This window comes from Hemiscyllium ocellatum, chromosome 10 (assembly GCF_020745735.1).
Source record: "Hemiscyllium ocellatum isolate sHemOce1 chromosome 10, sHemOce1.pat.X.cur, whole genome shotgun sequence".
In the NCBI taxonomy this organism is placed as follows: Eukaryota; Metazoa; Chordata; class Chondrichthyes; order Orectolobiformes; family Hemiscylliidae; genus Hemiscyllium; species Hemiscyllium ocellatum.
The window spans coordinates 95,184,504-95,201,558 of record NC_083410.1 but is presented as its reverse complement, the minus strand read 5'-3'; the positions used below and the strand labels follow the sequence as shown (position 1 = coordinate 95,201,558).

Sequence of the window (17,055 nt, the reverse complement as noted above, 5' to 3'; positions counted from 1 at the left end):
CGCTTTCTCACCAACTTTCCCAAAACCCCATGCCCTCCCATTTATCTCTCAGCCCTGACCCACTCTCCCATACATCAAAGGGGCCTCAGAAATGACTGCCAGACTACTCAGACCTCTTGGCATCTTGGTAGCCCACAACCTAGCCACAAAATTACATGACCCACGATCACTGGTATGCTTACATATGGATGAGGAAGGAACCACTTTGACTGGGACAACACATCTATCGTAGGACAAGCCAAATACAGACACGCACGGGAGTTCCTAGAAGTATGGCATTCCAACCAGAACTTGATCAACAAACACACCTGATTTGGACCCATCTATCACCCTCTGAGAAAAAGAACAGGAAATGACATCACCAACACAGGACATGACAGTCAACCCAAGGAAACCTAAACACAAATAGAAGACAGGACATAAACACCAGCACTTCACGGAGGCTCACTGATGATATTACCTAATACGATGAAGAAACATCTGAAAACAAACCTTCCAGCTCAGCGAGCGAACTTACATCCAGAACCTCAACCTGATCTAGAAATCTTCTCAAAACTCGCTATGAATAAACATTACATCTTGTCTGTGCAGGCAGCTTCTTGTTAAATAATTCTCACCTGACTGATGTACAGGTCCACTTTGGATTGGGCTTGAGGTGACAGCTCTATATCCTCGGCCCCATAAATCTTTTGTGCTATTGTGCGAATCTTTTCTACAATAGGCATCTACAAAATGAAGGGAATAAATGGTTAAGTAATTTATTTTCAAAGAATGAATAAAAGTATTATGAGTTAAGTAGTATAATTTATCAAGAACCACAATCCATTTGTTTCTCTTCTGGTCTTAGCATAAATTAAAAAAATTAGTTTTCCTCACCCATCATTATATTGAAACAGAAGTCTTGCACTGACAGTGTCTTTTACAATCTCAGGAAATCTGAAAGCACTTTACAGCCAATAAAGTACACTTCAAATGTTGTCATGGTTATAATGTAGAAAATATGGCAGCTAATGTACACATGGCAAGCCAATACAAATGACTATATAGTTCGTTTCAGATTTTTGACTGAGGGACAAAGTTTGGCTAGTATACCTGGGGAATTGCTTAGTCTTCTTCAAATACCACCACTGTTTCACAAGAGTATCCCAGATTGGGCAAAAGTAAGGTGTGGATTAGATTTATCATATGGGAAGCAAAATAGGGGAAATGAAACATACAACACAATTCCATTAGAGATTTGTTGTAGAGAAAAACAAGCTTGTTTAAGCGCAGTGTATGAACAGAGCCCATCTGCTCTCAACGTTGCAAGACCAGTATCCATCTCAGCATAACAGTAGAAGAGTATTGCAATATTCAACCTGATTGTGAAGATTGGAAATTTGATTGTCAGAACTAGGAAATGAGTAGGTGGCGGTTAGGCCCTTCGAGCCTGCTTCTGCCTGACTCCATCATATTCAACTCCCTTGCTGATCAATAAATGTTGTCAAAGCTGAACTGGACAGATTTTATCAGGCTGTCCTCACAGGTCTCTGGGAAACATGAATTTCAAAGGCCAAGGATTCTTAGACAAAAATATCTTCATCTGCCTTAATTGCGAGTCTACTTATTTTTAAACTGCACTGCCTAGTTCTAAAGTCCTCACAAACAGCTTCCTAGCATGAATTCTTTTGATTCTCAGAACTTTGTATTTCAATACATCATAAGATTCTTCTAAAGTCCAATGAGTAGGGGTCGAACCTGCAAAACCTTTCCTCATAATATGATCCCTTTTTTGCAGGAATCAGCAAAGTAAACCAATACAATCATAATTATTCACATTACTCTTTTATTCACATTACTCATTTGAAATATGACTGGGGGTTTCTATTAATAGATTATTGCTGCATGAATGTTTTCACAAGGTCCATTAACAGAGTCGGGTGTCTGTCAATTAAAGTCTTTGGAAGAGGAATTTTGAATTGCAATGTTTGTTTCAATAAAGGATGGTGCACTTTAATGAAACATTAGTTGTTAGAAGGCTTTATGTAGACAAAAGTAGTAATTTTTAAAAATGCAGTGGTGTCTACAAAGGCACTTAAAGTTTTACTACATTCTTGAGCTCTGATCATGGTGGATGCTGGGTGAGTTGGCATGATAGGTGCAAAGGTAAGGTGGTGCTGGGGACATGGATTAGCAAAAGATGGCACAAGTTTTTATAGGGACAATAAAGGGCCAAGAGCATAGTTGGTCCTGCTGGATAGGTAACGTTGAGTAGACGTAGGCATGAGGTGGCATGGATGAGAATGGGGAATGTGTGCGTGCATGTGGGATTGTGTTTTGAGGGGGTGAGAGCGCTGGCGACCAACCAACAGGTCCCTTGCTCAGTTCACATCCACATGGCATCCCTCATTATTTCTGGGATCATTTTCCTACAACTTGTAAAACAGTCCCCCTCCTTCATATCGTCCATCCTGCCTCCGGGCAGTCATTTTTAAAAGTTACACCTGCAAGCTGAGCGACAAAAATGGCTCCAATTCATTTCCCCAAATAAGTGTAGGGAATTTATCAGGAAAAGGCTAGAAATAATTTGAGAGGCAGAGCTAGGAATTCTTCTGACACCGTGCATGCAAACCCACAACTTACTTTGTACCTGTTGGGTCATCAGCACATTTAGATACCATACATTTGTTTCCTTCATTGAACTCATTTGTGATGACAATTAATAACTGAGGCCCCAGCACTGAACCCTGTGATATTCTATTAGATATGTTTGTCACTCCATAAGTGACTCATTTATCCCTACAGACAACTTGAGAGCTAATCAATTCTCTATCCATGCCAATTTGAACACATTACACCAGGGGTTCTTATCTTGGGCAGCAATCTTTTATGTAGCATCATAGTGAATGCCTTTTGGAAATCTAAATGCACCAAATCTACTGAGTCTATTATATATTCGGTTTGTTATTTACTCAAATATGTCTAATAAATGAGAACATGATTTCTCTTTCACAAAACCATGCTAACACTGGATGGTTGTATCACGATTTTCTAAATGTCCTGTTATTACATTCTTAATAGTGAATTCAAGTATCTTTCCCTGAGCAGATGCTAAGTGGCTTCAGGTCCACATTTTAAGAGAGTGACTTGAGAGTGCTACTAAATTTCACACCAGCATTAATTTTGCGACATCTGATGCATCAACAGAATCCATGCAATACACCGTCTGTTGTGCATCACTTTGTCACAAGGCACTCAGTTGTTCAAACCCTCCCCAGCTTTGCAATTCCCTCCCAAAACTTGTCAGAGTCTTCTCTATTGACATCTTGCTTAAAACTCATCTTTTACCAGTCCTTAAAACTTCTAGCAAAATGTTAAATTTTATTTCAGCTACACTGTTGTGAAGCAACATAAATTTAAATCGTTGTTTAAAAACAGAGCAAGATCTGAACTGTAATTATACGGAAACATGTAATTTGGAAATAAAATACCTTCTAGATGATTCATATAAATGCGATAGAAAGAGAAAGAAAGTAGTCCAGCATTTCTAGTTTGCTTAGTACTGTTATAAAAATTTGTCATTGAGATCCATGCAAAAGAGCAGATGGAGCCTCACTGTGATAACTATCTGAAAGACATCTCCTCCGACAATGTAGAGCTCCTTTGTACTGCAATCAATTATCATGTTGTGCTCAAGTCTCTGGAGAGGGGCTAGAACTATAGGGCTTCTGACTCAGAGGACAAAGTTTTTTTTAACAAGCCTCATGCTTTTGATTGAGTCATAAGCTGCTTTCTTGAACTGGTGCAATCCACCCACACAGAGCTTATCACAGGACTAGACAGGCTAATGTACTAAGGAAGAGGGTAAGGGACAACGAGATTGGGGTAAAATTTAAAATCCTGTTGATCCATACTGATGCAACATTTTTCTTTCTTTGAAGCAGTACCAGATTCACTAACCTGGCTACTGGCTGGCAGTCAGCCAATGAAACCTCACAATGCAAAGCAAGTATTATTCAATGTTATTGTTCACACTTCTCTGCTAACATAATTTGAGTAAGTCCTCAGCTGATAACATTGACCCAATAGTCGATTAAGAAGATGCCTCAAATTATTTACAGCCTTTTCCTGATAAATTCCCTACACTTGTGGCTCCAATTCATTTCCCCAAATTCTTGACGCTCAGCTTGCAGGTGTCATTTTTATGCCTCCCAGCAGAATATGGGATTTTCACATAGATTTTGTTCTCAGCAGTCATGTCAGACACCTCACTTTTGGTTTGTATGTCAGAATGAGAGATTTTTATTTCAACAGTGTCTCTTGTGATTTCAGGACATTTCTAAATGGTTTACAACCAATGAGGTACCTTCAAGTAGTCACTGTTGTAATGCAAGAAACACACATACCCTAACAGCCAATTTGCACACAGCAAGCTCCCACAAATCACGAAATGACAAGATAATCCAAGGTAATAATATCGGCTGAGGGATATTGACAAAGACTGGGGAGAACTCCTCTGAACTTCCATAAAATAGTTCCATGGGATCGTTTACTATTTCCTTTGGAGGGTAGTGAGAGCTTTGATTTAGTGCTCAGTTCAAAAGACACAGTAGCTCTGACAGTGCAATATTTCCTCAGTTCAGCAGGTAAGTGTCAGCTAGATTGTGTACTTGAGTTTGAGTAAAAAATGAAGTCTGCAGATGCTGGAGATCACAGCTGAAAATGTGTTGCTGGTTAAAGCACAGCAGGTCAGGCAGCATCCAAGGAACAGGAAATTCAACGTTTCGGGCCAGAGCCCTTCATCAGGAATGAGAGAGAGTAGCCAAGCAGGCTAAAATAAAAGGTAGGGAGGAGGGACTTGGAGGAGGGGCGATGGAGGTGGGATAGGTGGAAGGAGGTCAAAGTGAAGGCGACAGGCTGGAGTGGGGTGGGGGCGGAGAGGTCAGGAAGGAGATTGCAGGTTAGGAGGGCGGTGCTGAGTTGAGGGAACCGACTGAGACAAGGTGGGGGGAGGGGAAATGAGGAAACTGGAGAAATCTGAATTCATACCTTGTGGTTGGAGGGTTCCCAGGCGGAAGATGAGGCGCTCCTCCTCCAGCCGTCGTGTTGTTATGTTCTGCCGGTGGAGGAGTCCAAGGACCTGCATGTCCTTGGTGGAGTGGGAGGGAGAGTTAAAGTGTTGAGCCACGGAGTGGTTGGGTTGGTTGGTCCGGGCGGCCCAGAGGTGTTCTCTGAAGCGTTCCGCAAGTAAGCGGCCTGTCTCCCCAATATAGAGGAGGCCACATCGAGTGCAGCGGATGCAATAGATGATGTGTGTGGAGGTACAGGTGAACTTGTGGCGGATATGGTAAGATCCCTTGGGGCCTTGGAGGGAAGTGAGTGTGGAGGTGTGGGCGCAAGTTTTACATTTCCTGCGGTCGCAGGGGAAGGTGCCGGGGGTGGAGGTTGGGTTGGTGGGGGGTGTGGATCTGACGAGGGAGTCACGAAGGGAGTCACGAAGGGAGTGGTCCTTGCGGAACGCTGATAGGGGAGGGGAGGGAAATATATCCTTGGTGGTGGGGTCCGTTTGGAGGTGGCGGAAATGACGGCGGATGATACGTTGTATGCGGAGGTTGGTGGGGTGGTAGGTGAGAACCAGTGGGGTTCTGTCTTGGTGGCGGTTGGAGGAGCGGGGCTCAAGGGCGGAGGAGCGGGAAGTGGAGGAGATGCGGTGGAGGGCATCGTCGATCACGTCTGGGGGGAATCTGCGGTCCTTGAAGAAGGAGGCCATCTGGGCTGTGCGGTGTTGGAACTGGTCCTCCTGGGAGCAGATGCGGCGGAGACGAAGGAATTGGGAATATGGGGTGGAGTTTTTGCAGGGGGCAGGGTGGGAGGAGGTGTAGTCCAGGTAGTTGTGGGAGTCAGTCGGTTTATAGTAGATGTCTGTGCTGAGTCGGTCGCCCGAGATAGAGATGGAAAGGTCTAGGAAGGGGAGGGAGGAGTCTGAGACAGTCCAGGTGAATTTTAGGTCGGGATGGAAGGTGTTAGTAAAGTCGATGAACTGTTCAACCTCCTCGTGGGAGCACGAGGCAGCGCCGATACAGTCATCGATGTAGCGGAGGAAAAGGTGGGGGGTGGTGCCAGTGTAGTTGCGGAAGATGGACTGTTCCACATATCCTACGAAGAGGCAGGCATAGCTGGGGCCCATGTGGGTGCCCATGGCAACTCCTTTAGTTTGGAGGAAGTGGGAGGATTGAAAAGAGAAGTTATTCAGGGTGAGGACCAGTTCAGTCAGTTGAAGGAGGGTGTCAGTGGAAGGGTACTGGTTGGTGCGGCGGGAAAGGAAGAAGCGGAGGGCTTTGAGTCCTTCGTGAAGGAGGATGGAGGTGTACAGGGACTGGATGTCCATAGTGAAAATAAGGCGTTGGGGACCGGGGAAGCGAAAATCCTGGAGGAGTTACTTGAGTTTGAAACTTGAACTCAACTTTCTGATTCAGAGGCAAGAATGTTGCCATTGAGCCATGATTTGGAGATGCTGATGTTGGACTAGGGTGCACAAAGTTAAAAATTACACAACACCAAGGTTATAGTCCAACAGGTTTAATTGGAAGCACACTAGCTTTCAGAGCAATGCTCCTTCATTAGGTGATAGTGTTTGCCATTGAGCCATGTAGCCACCTTATTCAGCTGGTTGTAAGATGATGACTCCATTATTCATTTAATCAGACCAAAGCAGACACCTTACTTTATCTATCTTGCCACTGATCAATAAAGCTTTTCAAACTGCTGCAGTTAACAGCTACCAGATTCTCCATAGCATAATGAAGTGAGAAATTAACTTTAAAATTTTAAAAATGCAAGGGGAAGATTGAAAGAATTAATTGGATCATTGCTGAATCAGTGGATCCTTTATCACTTATAACAGTTTGCAGTTTATTCCTTGGACAACCACATTATTTTGTTTTTTTTTAAAAAACATTGCAATTTTAATTGAGTTGATTACTGTGAATATTTGAGTAATTTAATCTTGTGTTAAAAAAAAGACTGCATGATTTCTGGCGAAGAGCTGCTACTTTTTTTGAGGTATTTTAGGTACTGGCGGTGATTTCCTCAAATTCCAGGAGCAGCAATTACTGTTTTATATGCTGTTGCATTTTTGTTTTCCAAAGTTCCAAAACAGTCAAAACAGCAGTTTAAAAAGGGAGAAGAGCAGACAAAGAAATCACATGGTGAGGACAGTGCAGGAGACAGAGCGAAAGCTGGACATCGGAGTGCAACTGGGAAAATTAACAAACAGTGAAATTCACTACTAATCTTGAAGGAACTGTTGGGTGAAATTCACAGCACAGAATCAGATAAGGTAATAGTTGTTTTAAGTCTGTCCAAGAGAAAGGGTGCAGTAGTGAGAATAGTGGATTCTTTCTTGATTATGTGTTTTTGGAGATAAGTCTCTTGATTAAACTTAAAATATAAGCCATAGCCATTAATTTAACCTGGGACAGTGTTTGTAGAGGAATAAGATGGTGCTATTTTCTGGGTATGTAGATTGTGAAGGAGCAAAAATGGCCTTTGCTGTGATACATACTTCTTGTCAGATGTGGGAGTTTAAAGAGAGTTTAAGGGTTACTGCAGATTATATCTGCCATAAATGCTGTTGGATGCGAATCTTATCAGATCAAGTGGATCAGTTGGAGAGACAGATAGAAGCGATGAGGAATTTGCAACAGCAACAGTATGTGATGGATGGCAGTTATAAGAAGGGGGAAAAAGTCTCAGATACAGTCACATAGATGGGTTAACCCCAGGAAGGGTGAGAGAGGTCAACACCTAGGACAGGAGTCTTTTGTGAATATACCCATTTCAAGCAGTTATGTGGTTTTGGAAAATGTAGGGGGTGATGGAATCTCAGGGGATCGTAGCACGAACAGCCAAGTTTCTGGTATTGAGACTGACTCGAATGCAATGAAGGATATGCTGGCTTCCAAGAGATCAATTGTGTGAGGGGATTCTGTCGTCAGAGGTACAGACAAATCTTTCTGTGGCCAGGAGAGAAAAAGCAGAATGGTGTGTGGTTTCCCTGGTGCTAGGGTTAAGGATGTCTCAGAGAGGGTGCAGAATGTTCTCATGAGGTCATTGTCCACATTGGTACCAACGACATTGGAAGGGAAAAGGTTGAGACTCTGAAGGGAGATTAGAGTTAGGCAAAAATTTAAAAAGGAGATCCTCAAGGGTAGTAATATCTAGATTACTCCCAGTGCTACGAGCTAGTGAGGGCAGGAATAGAAGGATAGAGCAGATGAATGCATGGCTGAGGAGCTGGTGTATGGGAGAAGAATTCACATTTTTGGATCATTGGAATCTCTTTTGGGGTAGAAGTGACCTGTACAAGGATGGATTGCACCTAAATTGGGAGGGGACTAATATACTGGCAGGGAAATTTGCTAGGACTGCTTGGGAGGATTTAAACTAGTAAGGTGGGGGTGTGGGACCCAGGGAGATAGTGAGGAAAGAGATCGATCTGGGACGGGTACAGCTGAGTCAAACAAACAAATAGTCAGGGCAGGCAGGAACAAGATAGGACTAATAAATTAAACTGCATTTATTTCAATGCAAGGGGCCTAACAGGGAAGACAGATGAACGCAGGGCATGGTTAGGAACATGGGACTGGGATATCATCGCAATTAAGGAAACATGGCTCAGGGATGGACAGGACTGGCAGCTTTACGTTCCACGATACAAATGCTACAGGAAGGATAGAAAGGGAGGCAAACGAGGAGGGAGAGTGGCATTTTTGATTGGGAATAGCATTACAGCTGTGCTGAGGGAGGATATTCCCGGAAATATATCCAGGGAAGTTATTTGGGTGGAACTGAGAAATAAGAAAGGGATGATCACCTTATTGAGATTGTATCATAGTCCCCCCAATAGTCAGAGGGAAATTGAGAAACAAACTTGTAAGGACATCTCAGCTATCTGTAAGAATAATAGGGTAGTTATAGTAGGGGATTTTAACTTTCCAAACATCGACTGGGACTGCCATAGTGTTAAAGGTTTAGATGGAGAGGAATTTCTTAAGTGTGTACAAGCCAATTTTTTGATTCAGTATTTGGATGTACCTACTAGAGAAGGTGCAAAACTTTACCTACTCTTGGGAAATAAGGCAGGGCAGGTGACTGAGGCGCCAGTGGGGGAGCACTTTGAGGCCAGCGACCATAATTCTATTCGTTTTAAAACAGTGATGGAAAAGGATAGACCAGATCTAAAAGTTGAAGTCGTAAATGGGAGAAAGGCCAATTTTGATGGTATTAGGCAAGAGCTTTAGAAAGCCGATTGGAGGCAGATATTCGCACGTAAAGGGATGGCTGGAAAACGGGAAGCCTTCAGAAATGAGGTAACAAGAATCCAGAGAAAGTATATTCCTGTCAGGGTGAAAGGAAAGGCTGGTAGGTATAGGGAATGCTGGATGACTAAAGAAATTGAGGGTTTGGTTAAGAAAAACAATGAAGCATATGTCAGGTATAGACAGGATAAACCAAGTGAATCTTTGGAAGAGTAGAAAGAAAGTAGGAGTATACTTAAGAGGGAAATCAGGAGGGCAAAACAGGCCATGAGATAGCTTTGGCAAATAGAATTAAGGAGAATCCACAGGGTTTTTACAAATATATTAAGGACAAAAGGGTATCTAGGGAGAGAATAGGGCCCCTCGAAGTTCAGCAAGGCGGCCTTTGTGTGGAGCCACAGAAAATGGGGACGATACTAAATGAATATTTTACATCAGAATTTCCTGTGGAAAAGAATATGTAAGATATAGACTGTAGGGAAATAGATGGTGACATAGTGCAAAATGTCCAGATTACAGAGAAGGAAGTGCTGGATGTCTTGAAACGGTTAAAAGTGGATAAATCCCCAGGACTTGATCAGGTGTACCCGAGAACTCTGCGGGAAGCTAGAGAAGTGATTGCTGGGCCTCTTACTGAGATACTTGTATCATCGATAGTCACAGGTGAGGTGCCGGAAGACTGGAGGTTGGCAAACTTGGTGCCACTATTTAAGAAGGGCGGTAAAGACAAGCCAGGGAGCTATAGACTGGTGAGCCTGACCTCGGTGGTGGGCAAGTTGTTGGAGGGAATACGGAGGGACAGGATGTACATGTATTTGGAAAGGCAAAGACTGATTTGGGATAGTCAACATGGCTTTGTGCATGGGAAATCATGTCTCACAAATTTGATTGAGGTTCTTGAAGAAGTAACAAAGAAGATTGGTGAGGGCAGAGCTATATGGACTTCAGTAAGGCATTTGACAAGATTCCCCATGGGAGACTGATTAGCAAGGTTAGATCTCATGGAGTACAGAGAGAACTAGCCATTTGGATACAGAACTGGCTCAAAGGTAGAAGACAGAGGGTAGTGGTGGAAGGTTGTTTTTCAGACTGGAGGCCTGTGACCAGTGGAATGCCACAAGGATCAGTGCTGTTTTTGTCATTTACATAAATGGTTTTGATGCACGCATAAGAGGTACAGTTAGTAAGTTTGCAGATGACACCAAAATTGGAGGTGTAGTGGACAGCGAAGAGGGTTATCTCAGATTACAACAGGATCTGGACCAGATGGGCTGAGAAGTAGCAGATGGAGTTTAATTCAGATAAATGCGAGGTGCTGCATTTTGATAAAGCAAATCTTAGCAGGACTTACACACTTAATGGTAAGGTCAGAAGGAGTGTTGCTGAACAAAAAGACCTTGGAGTACAGGTTCATAGCTCCTTGAAAGTTGTTGTGGTTCTGTTCGCCGAGCTGGGAATTTGTGTTGTAGACATTTCATCCCCTGTCTAGGTGGCATCCTCAGTGCTTGGGAGCCTCCTGTGAAGCGCTTCTGTGATCTTTCCTCTGGCATTTATAGTGATTTTATCTGCCGCTTCCGGTTGTCAGTTCCAGCTGTCCGCTGCAGTGGTCGGTATATTGGGTCCAGGTCGATGTGCTTATTGATTGAATCTGTGGATGAGTGCCACACCTCTAGGAATTCCCTGGCTGTTCTGTTTGGCTAGTCCTATAATATCCTTAGTAGCCACACACTCAGATGACAAGCAACATGAATTCGACTGGGACAACACTATTATTATAGGACAAGCCAAACAGAACAGCCAGGGAATTCCTAGAGGCATGGCATTCATCCACAGATTCAATGAATAAACACATCGAGCTGGACCCAATATACCGGCCACTGCAGCGGACACAGGTTAAACACAAATTTTAATCTGATTCGTCTAATTTTTCACATTATCATGCATGTCAAGCTCATCATTCTTCCTTATCAGAATCACAAGCTTTTAGCAGACAGAAAGGACATTTGGCTATCAAGCTACTATTCCCACAACAACGCACTCTAATTCGAACAGTGACTATCCCAATACTCTTTCATATACCATCAAACAAAAATTTTCCCAATATTGAAATGGTAATTCCAATACATTTTGCCATGTAGTTGTATTGGCAGCCCAGCAGAAGTGTTCAGGTGATCTTCAAGAGCATGAAAAAACTTACAAAATTCATCAACATTCTTTTGAAGGTGATAACTGAGGAGATTGTGGTGGCATTGGTGGTGATCTTTCAGGAATCACTGGAACTGGGGAGGGACCGAGCGGATTGGGAAAATGGCTAATGTAACAACTGTTTAAGAAGGTAGGGGAGACAGAAGACAGGAAATTATGGGCTTATTAGCCTGACCTTGGTTAGAGACAAAAAAACTGCAGATGCTGGAATCCAAGATAGACAAGAAAGATGCTGAAAACACAGCAAGCCACCCCCTTTTTCAGCAACTCCCCTTAGACCCACTTCAAGTCCCATAAGCAGGGTTACACCAGAAACGTTGACCAAGCCAGACAGCATCAGGAAGAGGAGAAGTCAATGTTTCGGGGTGTATCCCTTCTTCAGGGCTTGGGATGGGTCTAAGGGGAGCTGTAGATAAAGGAGGTGGTGGGGGCAAGGTGGTGAAGTGCGGATAGGTGAAGATAGAGGGTACGATCTGGGTGGCTGGGAGGAGTAGAATGGAGAGGGAGGAGCTGGAGAGGGAGTCGGGGGAAGGGAAGGGAAGGGAAGTTATTTGAAATTGGAGAACTCAATATTGAGTCCTTCAGGCTACAGGCTGCCCAGGCGCATGAGGTGTTTATGGTTTTGGTTTGTTGTGGCAACAGAGGAGGCTAAGGATTGTTATGTCGGAAAGGGAGTGGGAAGAGGAATTAAAGTGGGTGATACTGGGGGTACCGATAGACCCAGCTGAGATGCTTGACAAACTGTTCCCCAAGTTTATGCTTTGTTTCTCTGATGTAGAGAGGATCACATCGAGAGTACCTGATACGGTAAACTAGGTTGGAAGAGAGGCAGGTGAACCTCTGTCTGACTTGGAAGTGTTTGGGGCCCTGGATGGAGGTCGGTGGGGCGGGGACGAGGATGGGGGATGCTGGCAAGTTTTGCATCTCTTCCAGATGCAGGAGAAGGTACCTGGGGGTTCAGGGGGTGGGTGGGAAGAGTGGGACAAACCTCGGACTGGTGAAGATTACAGTTTTTGGGAAAGCAAAGAGGGGAAGATGTTCTTCGTGGTGGGGTCTGTTTGGAGTGGGTGGAAGTGTTTAAGGACGATGCATTGGATGCAGAGTTCCCCACTGCTTTATCTTCACTACAGATGTGCAGTACATAAACACATCCATTTAAGGGTGGCCTCCAGGCCCTCAGCTCCTTCCTCTCCAACAGAAGTATCCAGTCTCCCTCTGTCAATACTTCCTCTGCCATGCTGAACTGGCCCTCAACCCCACAATAACCTTTAACTCCTCCCATTTCTTCCAAATCCAAGGGGTGGCCATATGCTCTCAGATGGGCCCCAGTTACGCCTGCCTCTTTGTTGACTATGTCAGTATCTGTGTCAGCACTGTGCCACAACTCTTCAGCATCGGCACAGCATCCTCCGCTCAGGCTGAATTGGAGCAGATCATTGACTTTGCGCACAACTTCCAACCCACCCTCAAATTCATTTGGTCAATCTTGGACACCTCCCTCTCCATTCTTGACCTCTCCATTTACATCTCCAGCAACAGTCTCCAGGCACCCATTTACTATAAACCCACAGACTCTCAACTACCTGGATTACACCACCTCCCACCCAGTATCCTGCAAGAACTCCATGTCATCCTCCCAATTCCTTTTGCCTCCACCATATCTGCTCAGACAAGGAGGCATTCCACTCCCAAGCATCCTAGATGCTCACCTATTTCAAATACTGAGCTTTCCAATTCCCCCAGTCATCCAGACAGTCCACCACTGCACCACCCCATCCCCGTTCCACTGCTCTAAACACTCCCCACCTTCAAATGTAAAAGGGACAGTCCCCCTTGTCCTCACCTACCACCCCACCAGTCTCCACATCCAACATATCATCCTTAAACACTTCGGCAAACTCCAACTAGACTCCAAAACCAAAGACATCTTCCGCAGGGACCGTTATCTTTTCTAGTCCTTGGTTGCGCCACTCTCCCCACCAAATCTCCCTGAACTCTCAGGTACGTTCCCCTGCAACTGGAAAAGATGAAAAACCTGCGAGCACACCATCCCATCCAGGGCCCCAAACAGTCATCCCAGGTGATACACAGGCTCATCTGCCTCTCTTCCATCAGGTGCTCCTGATGTGGTCTTCTCTTCACTGGGGAGACAAACTTTGGGAGCAGTTTGCTGAGCATCTCAGCCAGGCCTGCAGGGGACAACCAGACCTCCCAGTACCACCCATTTTAATTCCCCTTCCCATTCCCTTTCTGGCATGACCATCCTGGCCTCCTCCATTGCCATAACAAACCAAACTGCATATTGGAGGAACAACACTTCATCTTGCACCTGGGCAGCCTACAGCCTGGAGGACTCAACTTTGAGTTCTCCAATTTCAAATAATCTCCCTTCCCTAACACCATCTCCAGCTCCTCCCCCTCCCTTACACTCCTCCCAACCACTTACCAGGATTTCTTCCTCCCATTGATCAATCAGGTCGTACCCTCTGCTTGTCTTTGCTTATCCCCACTTCACCATCCAGCCCCTGCCACCCCTTTATCTGCAGCTCTCCTTACACGCACCCCCAGTCCTGAAGGAGGAATGGTTACACTCAAAACGTCAATTTTTTCACCTCCTGATGATGCCTGGCTTGCTGTGTTCTTCTAGCCACCTGCTTTGTCTAGCCTGACCTTGATTGCTGGTAAAATTAAGGATGGGATTGCAGAGTACTTGGATGTGCATGGTAAAATAGAATTGAGTCAGTACGCTCCATCAAGGAGAGATCATGTCTGACAAATCTGTTAGAATTCTTTGAGACAGTAACAAGCAAGTTAGACAAAGGGGAGCCAGCGGACTCTGTTTGGATTTCCAAAAGGCCGTTTGATAAGGTGCTGAAAAGGAGGCTGCTAAGGCAGTCCATACTGTTCAGAATAAGGTACTGGAATGGAGAGAGGACTGACTGACTGTGAGAAGCAGAGTGTGGGGGTAGAAGGGTCTTTTTCATGGCAGTAGCTGGTGAGTAGTGATGTTGTGCAGAGCTCAGTGTTCGGACTACCACTATTCATGTTATGCCTGAAAGACTGAGAGGCTACAGAAGGAATTGGAAAGGCTAGGAGAATAGGCAAAGTGGCAGCATATGGAATACAGTGTAGGCAAGCATAAGCTTACACAGTTTGATATGAAGAATTGAAGTATTGACTATTTTCCAAATAGTGAAAGCCTTCAGAAATCTGAAGTCCAAAGGGACTTAGAAGTACTAGTCAAGATTTTCTTAAGGTTAACATACAGGTTCAGTTAACAGTTAGGAAGGCAAATGCAATGTTAGCATTCACTTCAAGAGGATTAGAATACAAGAGCATGGATATATTTCCGACGTCGTATAAGGCTACAGTCAGACTGCATTTGAAATATTAAGTGTGCGTTTTTGGTCCCATATCTGCTCCAATATCTTATGCTTTTCTGGTGTGCTGCTTTAGGAGAATCATACCAAACGTCACTCCAATACTGCACATCCGAGCACAGTGTTTCACCCAACAATGGCATGGGTCATATGCGCATCCTTTCCTAAGAACAATCTTCTCAACTTGTCTCAGCTCCTTCAAAGGACTGTGTGTGTAAATTCCACAAATCTCTGATCCTACACGCACTTTAAATCTGTGCAATTCATTTTGCTACATTAAATTTCATCTGCCATAATACTGCATACTTCTTCAGTCTATCTACTCAATGTTCATTAAACGTAAAAATAATGGTATTTTCATTCACCATTGATGTTCACTTTTAAAATCTAACTTGCTCATTATATTTTATATGACCTGATACAACTAGTTAGGAAAATTTCAGATGCCCTAAAAAAAATTATAACAGGGTAAAATGTTTGCATTCATGTATTGTGAAGGTGCTAATACTTCTGATTGCGTATAAAGTGAATAATCTTACATTTTATTGCATAAATCCATATAATTACTTTCACTTTCAAGTATCTGAAAAGCATAAAATTTCACTCTAGGAATATGAAAAAAGCCTTCTCCTGAGCTTGGACTGACATTTTTTAACCTTTTTATCATTTTCTTGGGAGGAGGGGGTGATTGCTTTGGTTTCTTGACTCATTTGCTATTTTTCAAGTTAAGGCTTAGGTCAGCAGCAAACCTGCAGAGGAAACCCAATAAACTAGGAAGTTCTATTTATCAAAGACTGCTCAAATGCAGAGAAAACCATAGACGAAAAGAAATAGACTCAAGTTAGAGGGAATTATGTTCATTTTGTAGATACCTCTATCCAGACTAGAATCAAGCTGGGTCACATTCTGGTCCTCAAGGTACAAGGAAAATATTCAAGCACTAAGATCAAAGCAGAGGAAGGAAAAAAAAATCCCATGCCTGATCCTCCATGTTTTAACAAAAACCTTGCATTTCTATAGCTATTTTGCAATCTTAGCTTGTTCCAAAGCACTGTAGTGTCGATGCAATCATTTGAAGTGTAATTACTGTGAAACTTACACACTGCAAGGCCCCACAAACAGAAGAGGTAACAAAAAGATTGCATTGCCTCTAATGATGATGGTTGAAGGATAGATATTGAGTTGGTTTCTTAGGAGAACTTCTCTGCTTTTCTTCAAATAATGTCATTTGAGAACATTCAGAGCCTCAATTTAATGTCTCATACTAAAGATAGTGACCTCCATCCATTAAGACTCTTGTAGTACATTTTCAGGAGTGGCAGCTCAGATTGTGTGCTCAAATCTGAGTCCATAGCTTTCTCATTCAGAGGCAATTGCTACACATCAAGCAAGGACTGGGCAATTCCTTTGTTTGTAGCACAGCCTCTTTCATCCTGGATTAAATCTAGCTTATATAGTTAGGTTGTCACTATCTCCTTAAAAGTGCACAATTGTTACAAAAATCTTTACAGCTATGGTTAAAAAAGTGCTAAAAGAATGAAAGCCTTCCTGTTACTGAGAACCCAGGGCTGAATTTTCTAACTGAAGCTCCACCTACTGTCTTTTTGAGTGATTGTATGTTTTCCCAGGAAGAAAGGTTAAATAAATGTGAAAATATTTCATTCAGCTTTGTTAGAGCTTACTTTCATATTAAGAAACATTCTGGCAACAAATCAGAATGAAGCAGTCGGGAATGAGACTGAGTAAAACAAAATAATGGAAGAACCAATTGCTGATTTAAAAAAAATTTCCTTTTATAGAATCCCTACAGTGTGGAAACAGGCCATTTGGCCCACCAAGTACACACCGACCCTCCGAAGGAGTAACCCACCCAGACCCATTCCCCTACCCTATTACCCTATATTTACCCCTGACTATGTATCTAACCTACAAATCCCTGAACACCATGGGGCAATTTAGCATGACCAATTCACCTAACCTGCACATCTTTGGATTGTGGGAGTAAACTGGAGCATCCGGAGGAAACCCACGCAGACACAGGGAGAACGTGCAAACTCTAAACACAGTTGCCCAAGGCTGGAATCGAACTTGGGTCCTGGTGAGAGCAGTGCTAACCACAGAGCCACCGTGCCGCCCCATTTTGAATATTTCAACATTCCCATCACCTCACT

General features: G+C 43.5%; 1 protein-coding gene across 3 annotated transcripts in view; it reads right to left on the bottom strand.

Annotated features, from left to right (window-relative positions):
* mthfd1l (methylenetetrahydrofolate dehydrogenase (NADP+ dependent) 1 like) overlaps nt 1–17,055 on the bottom strand; it is a 173,562-nt gene that overhangs the window by 41,681 nt on the left and 114,826 nt on the right. For all 3 annotated transcript variants that reach the window (XM_060831051.1, XM_060831052.1, XM_060831054.1), the window contains exon 25: nt 618–725. In XM_060831051.1, coding sequence (XP_060687034.1) covers nt 618–725 — 108 coding nt within the window. The remainder of the gene's footprint in view (nt 1–617; nt 726–17,055) is intronic.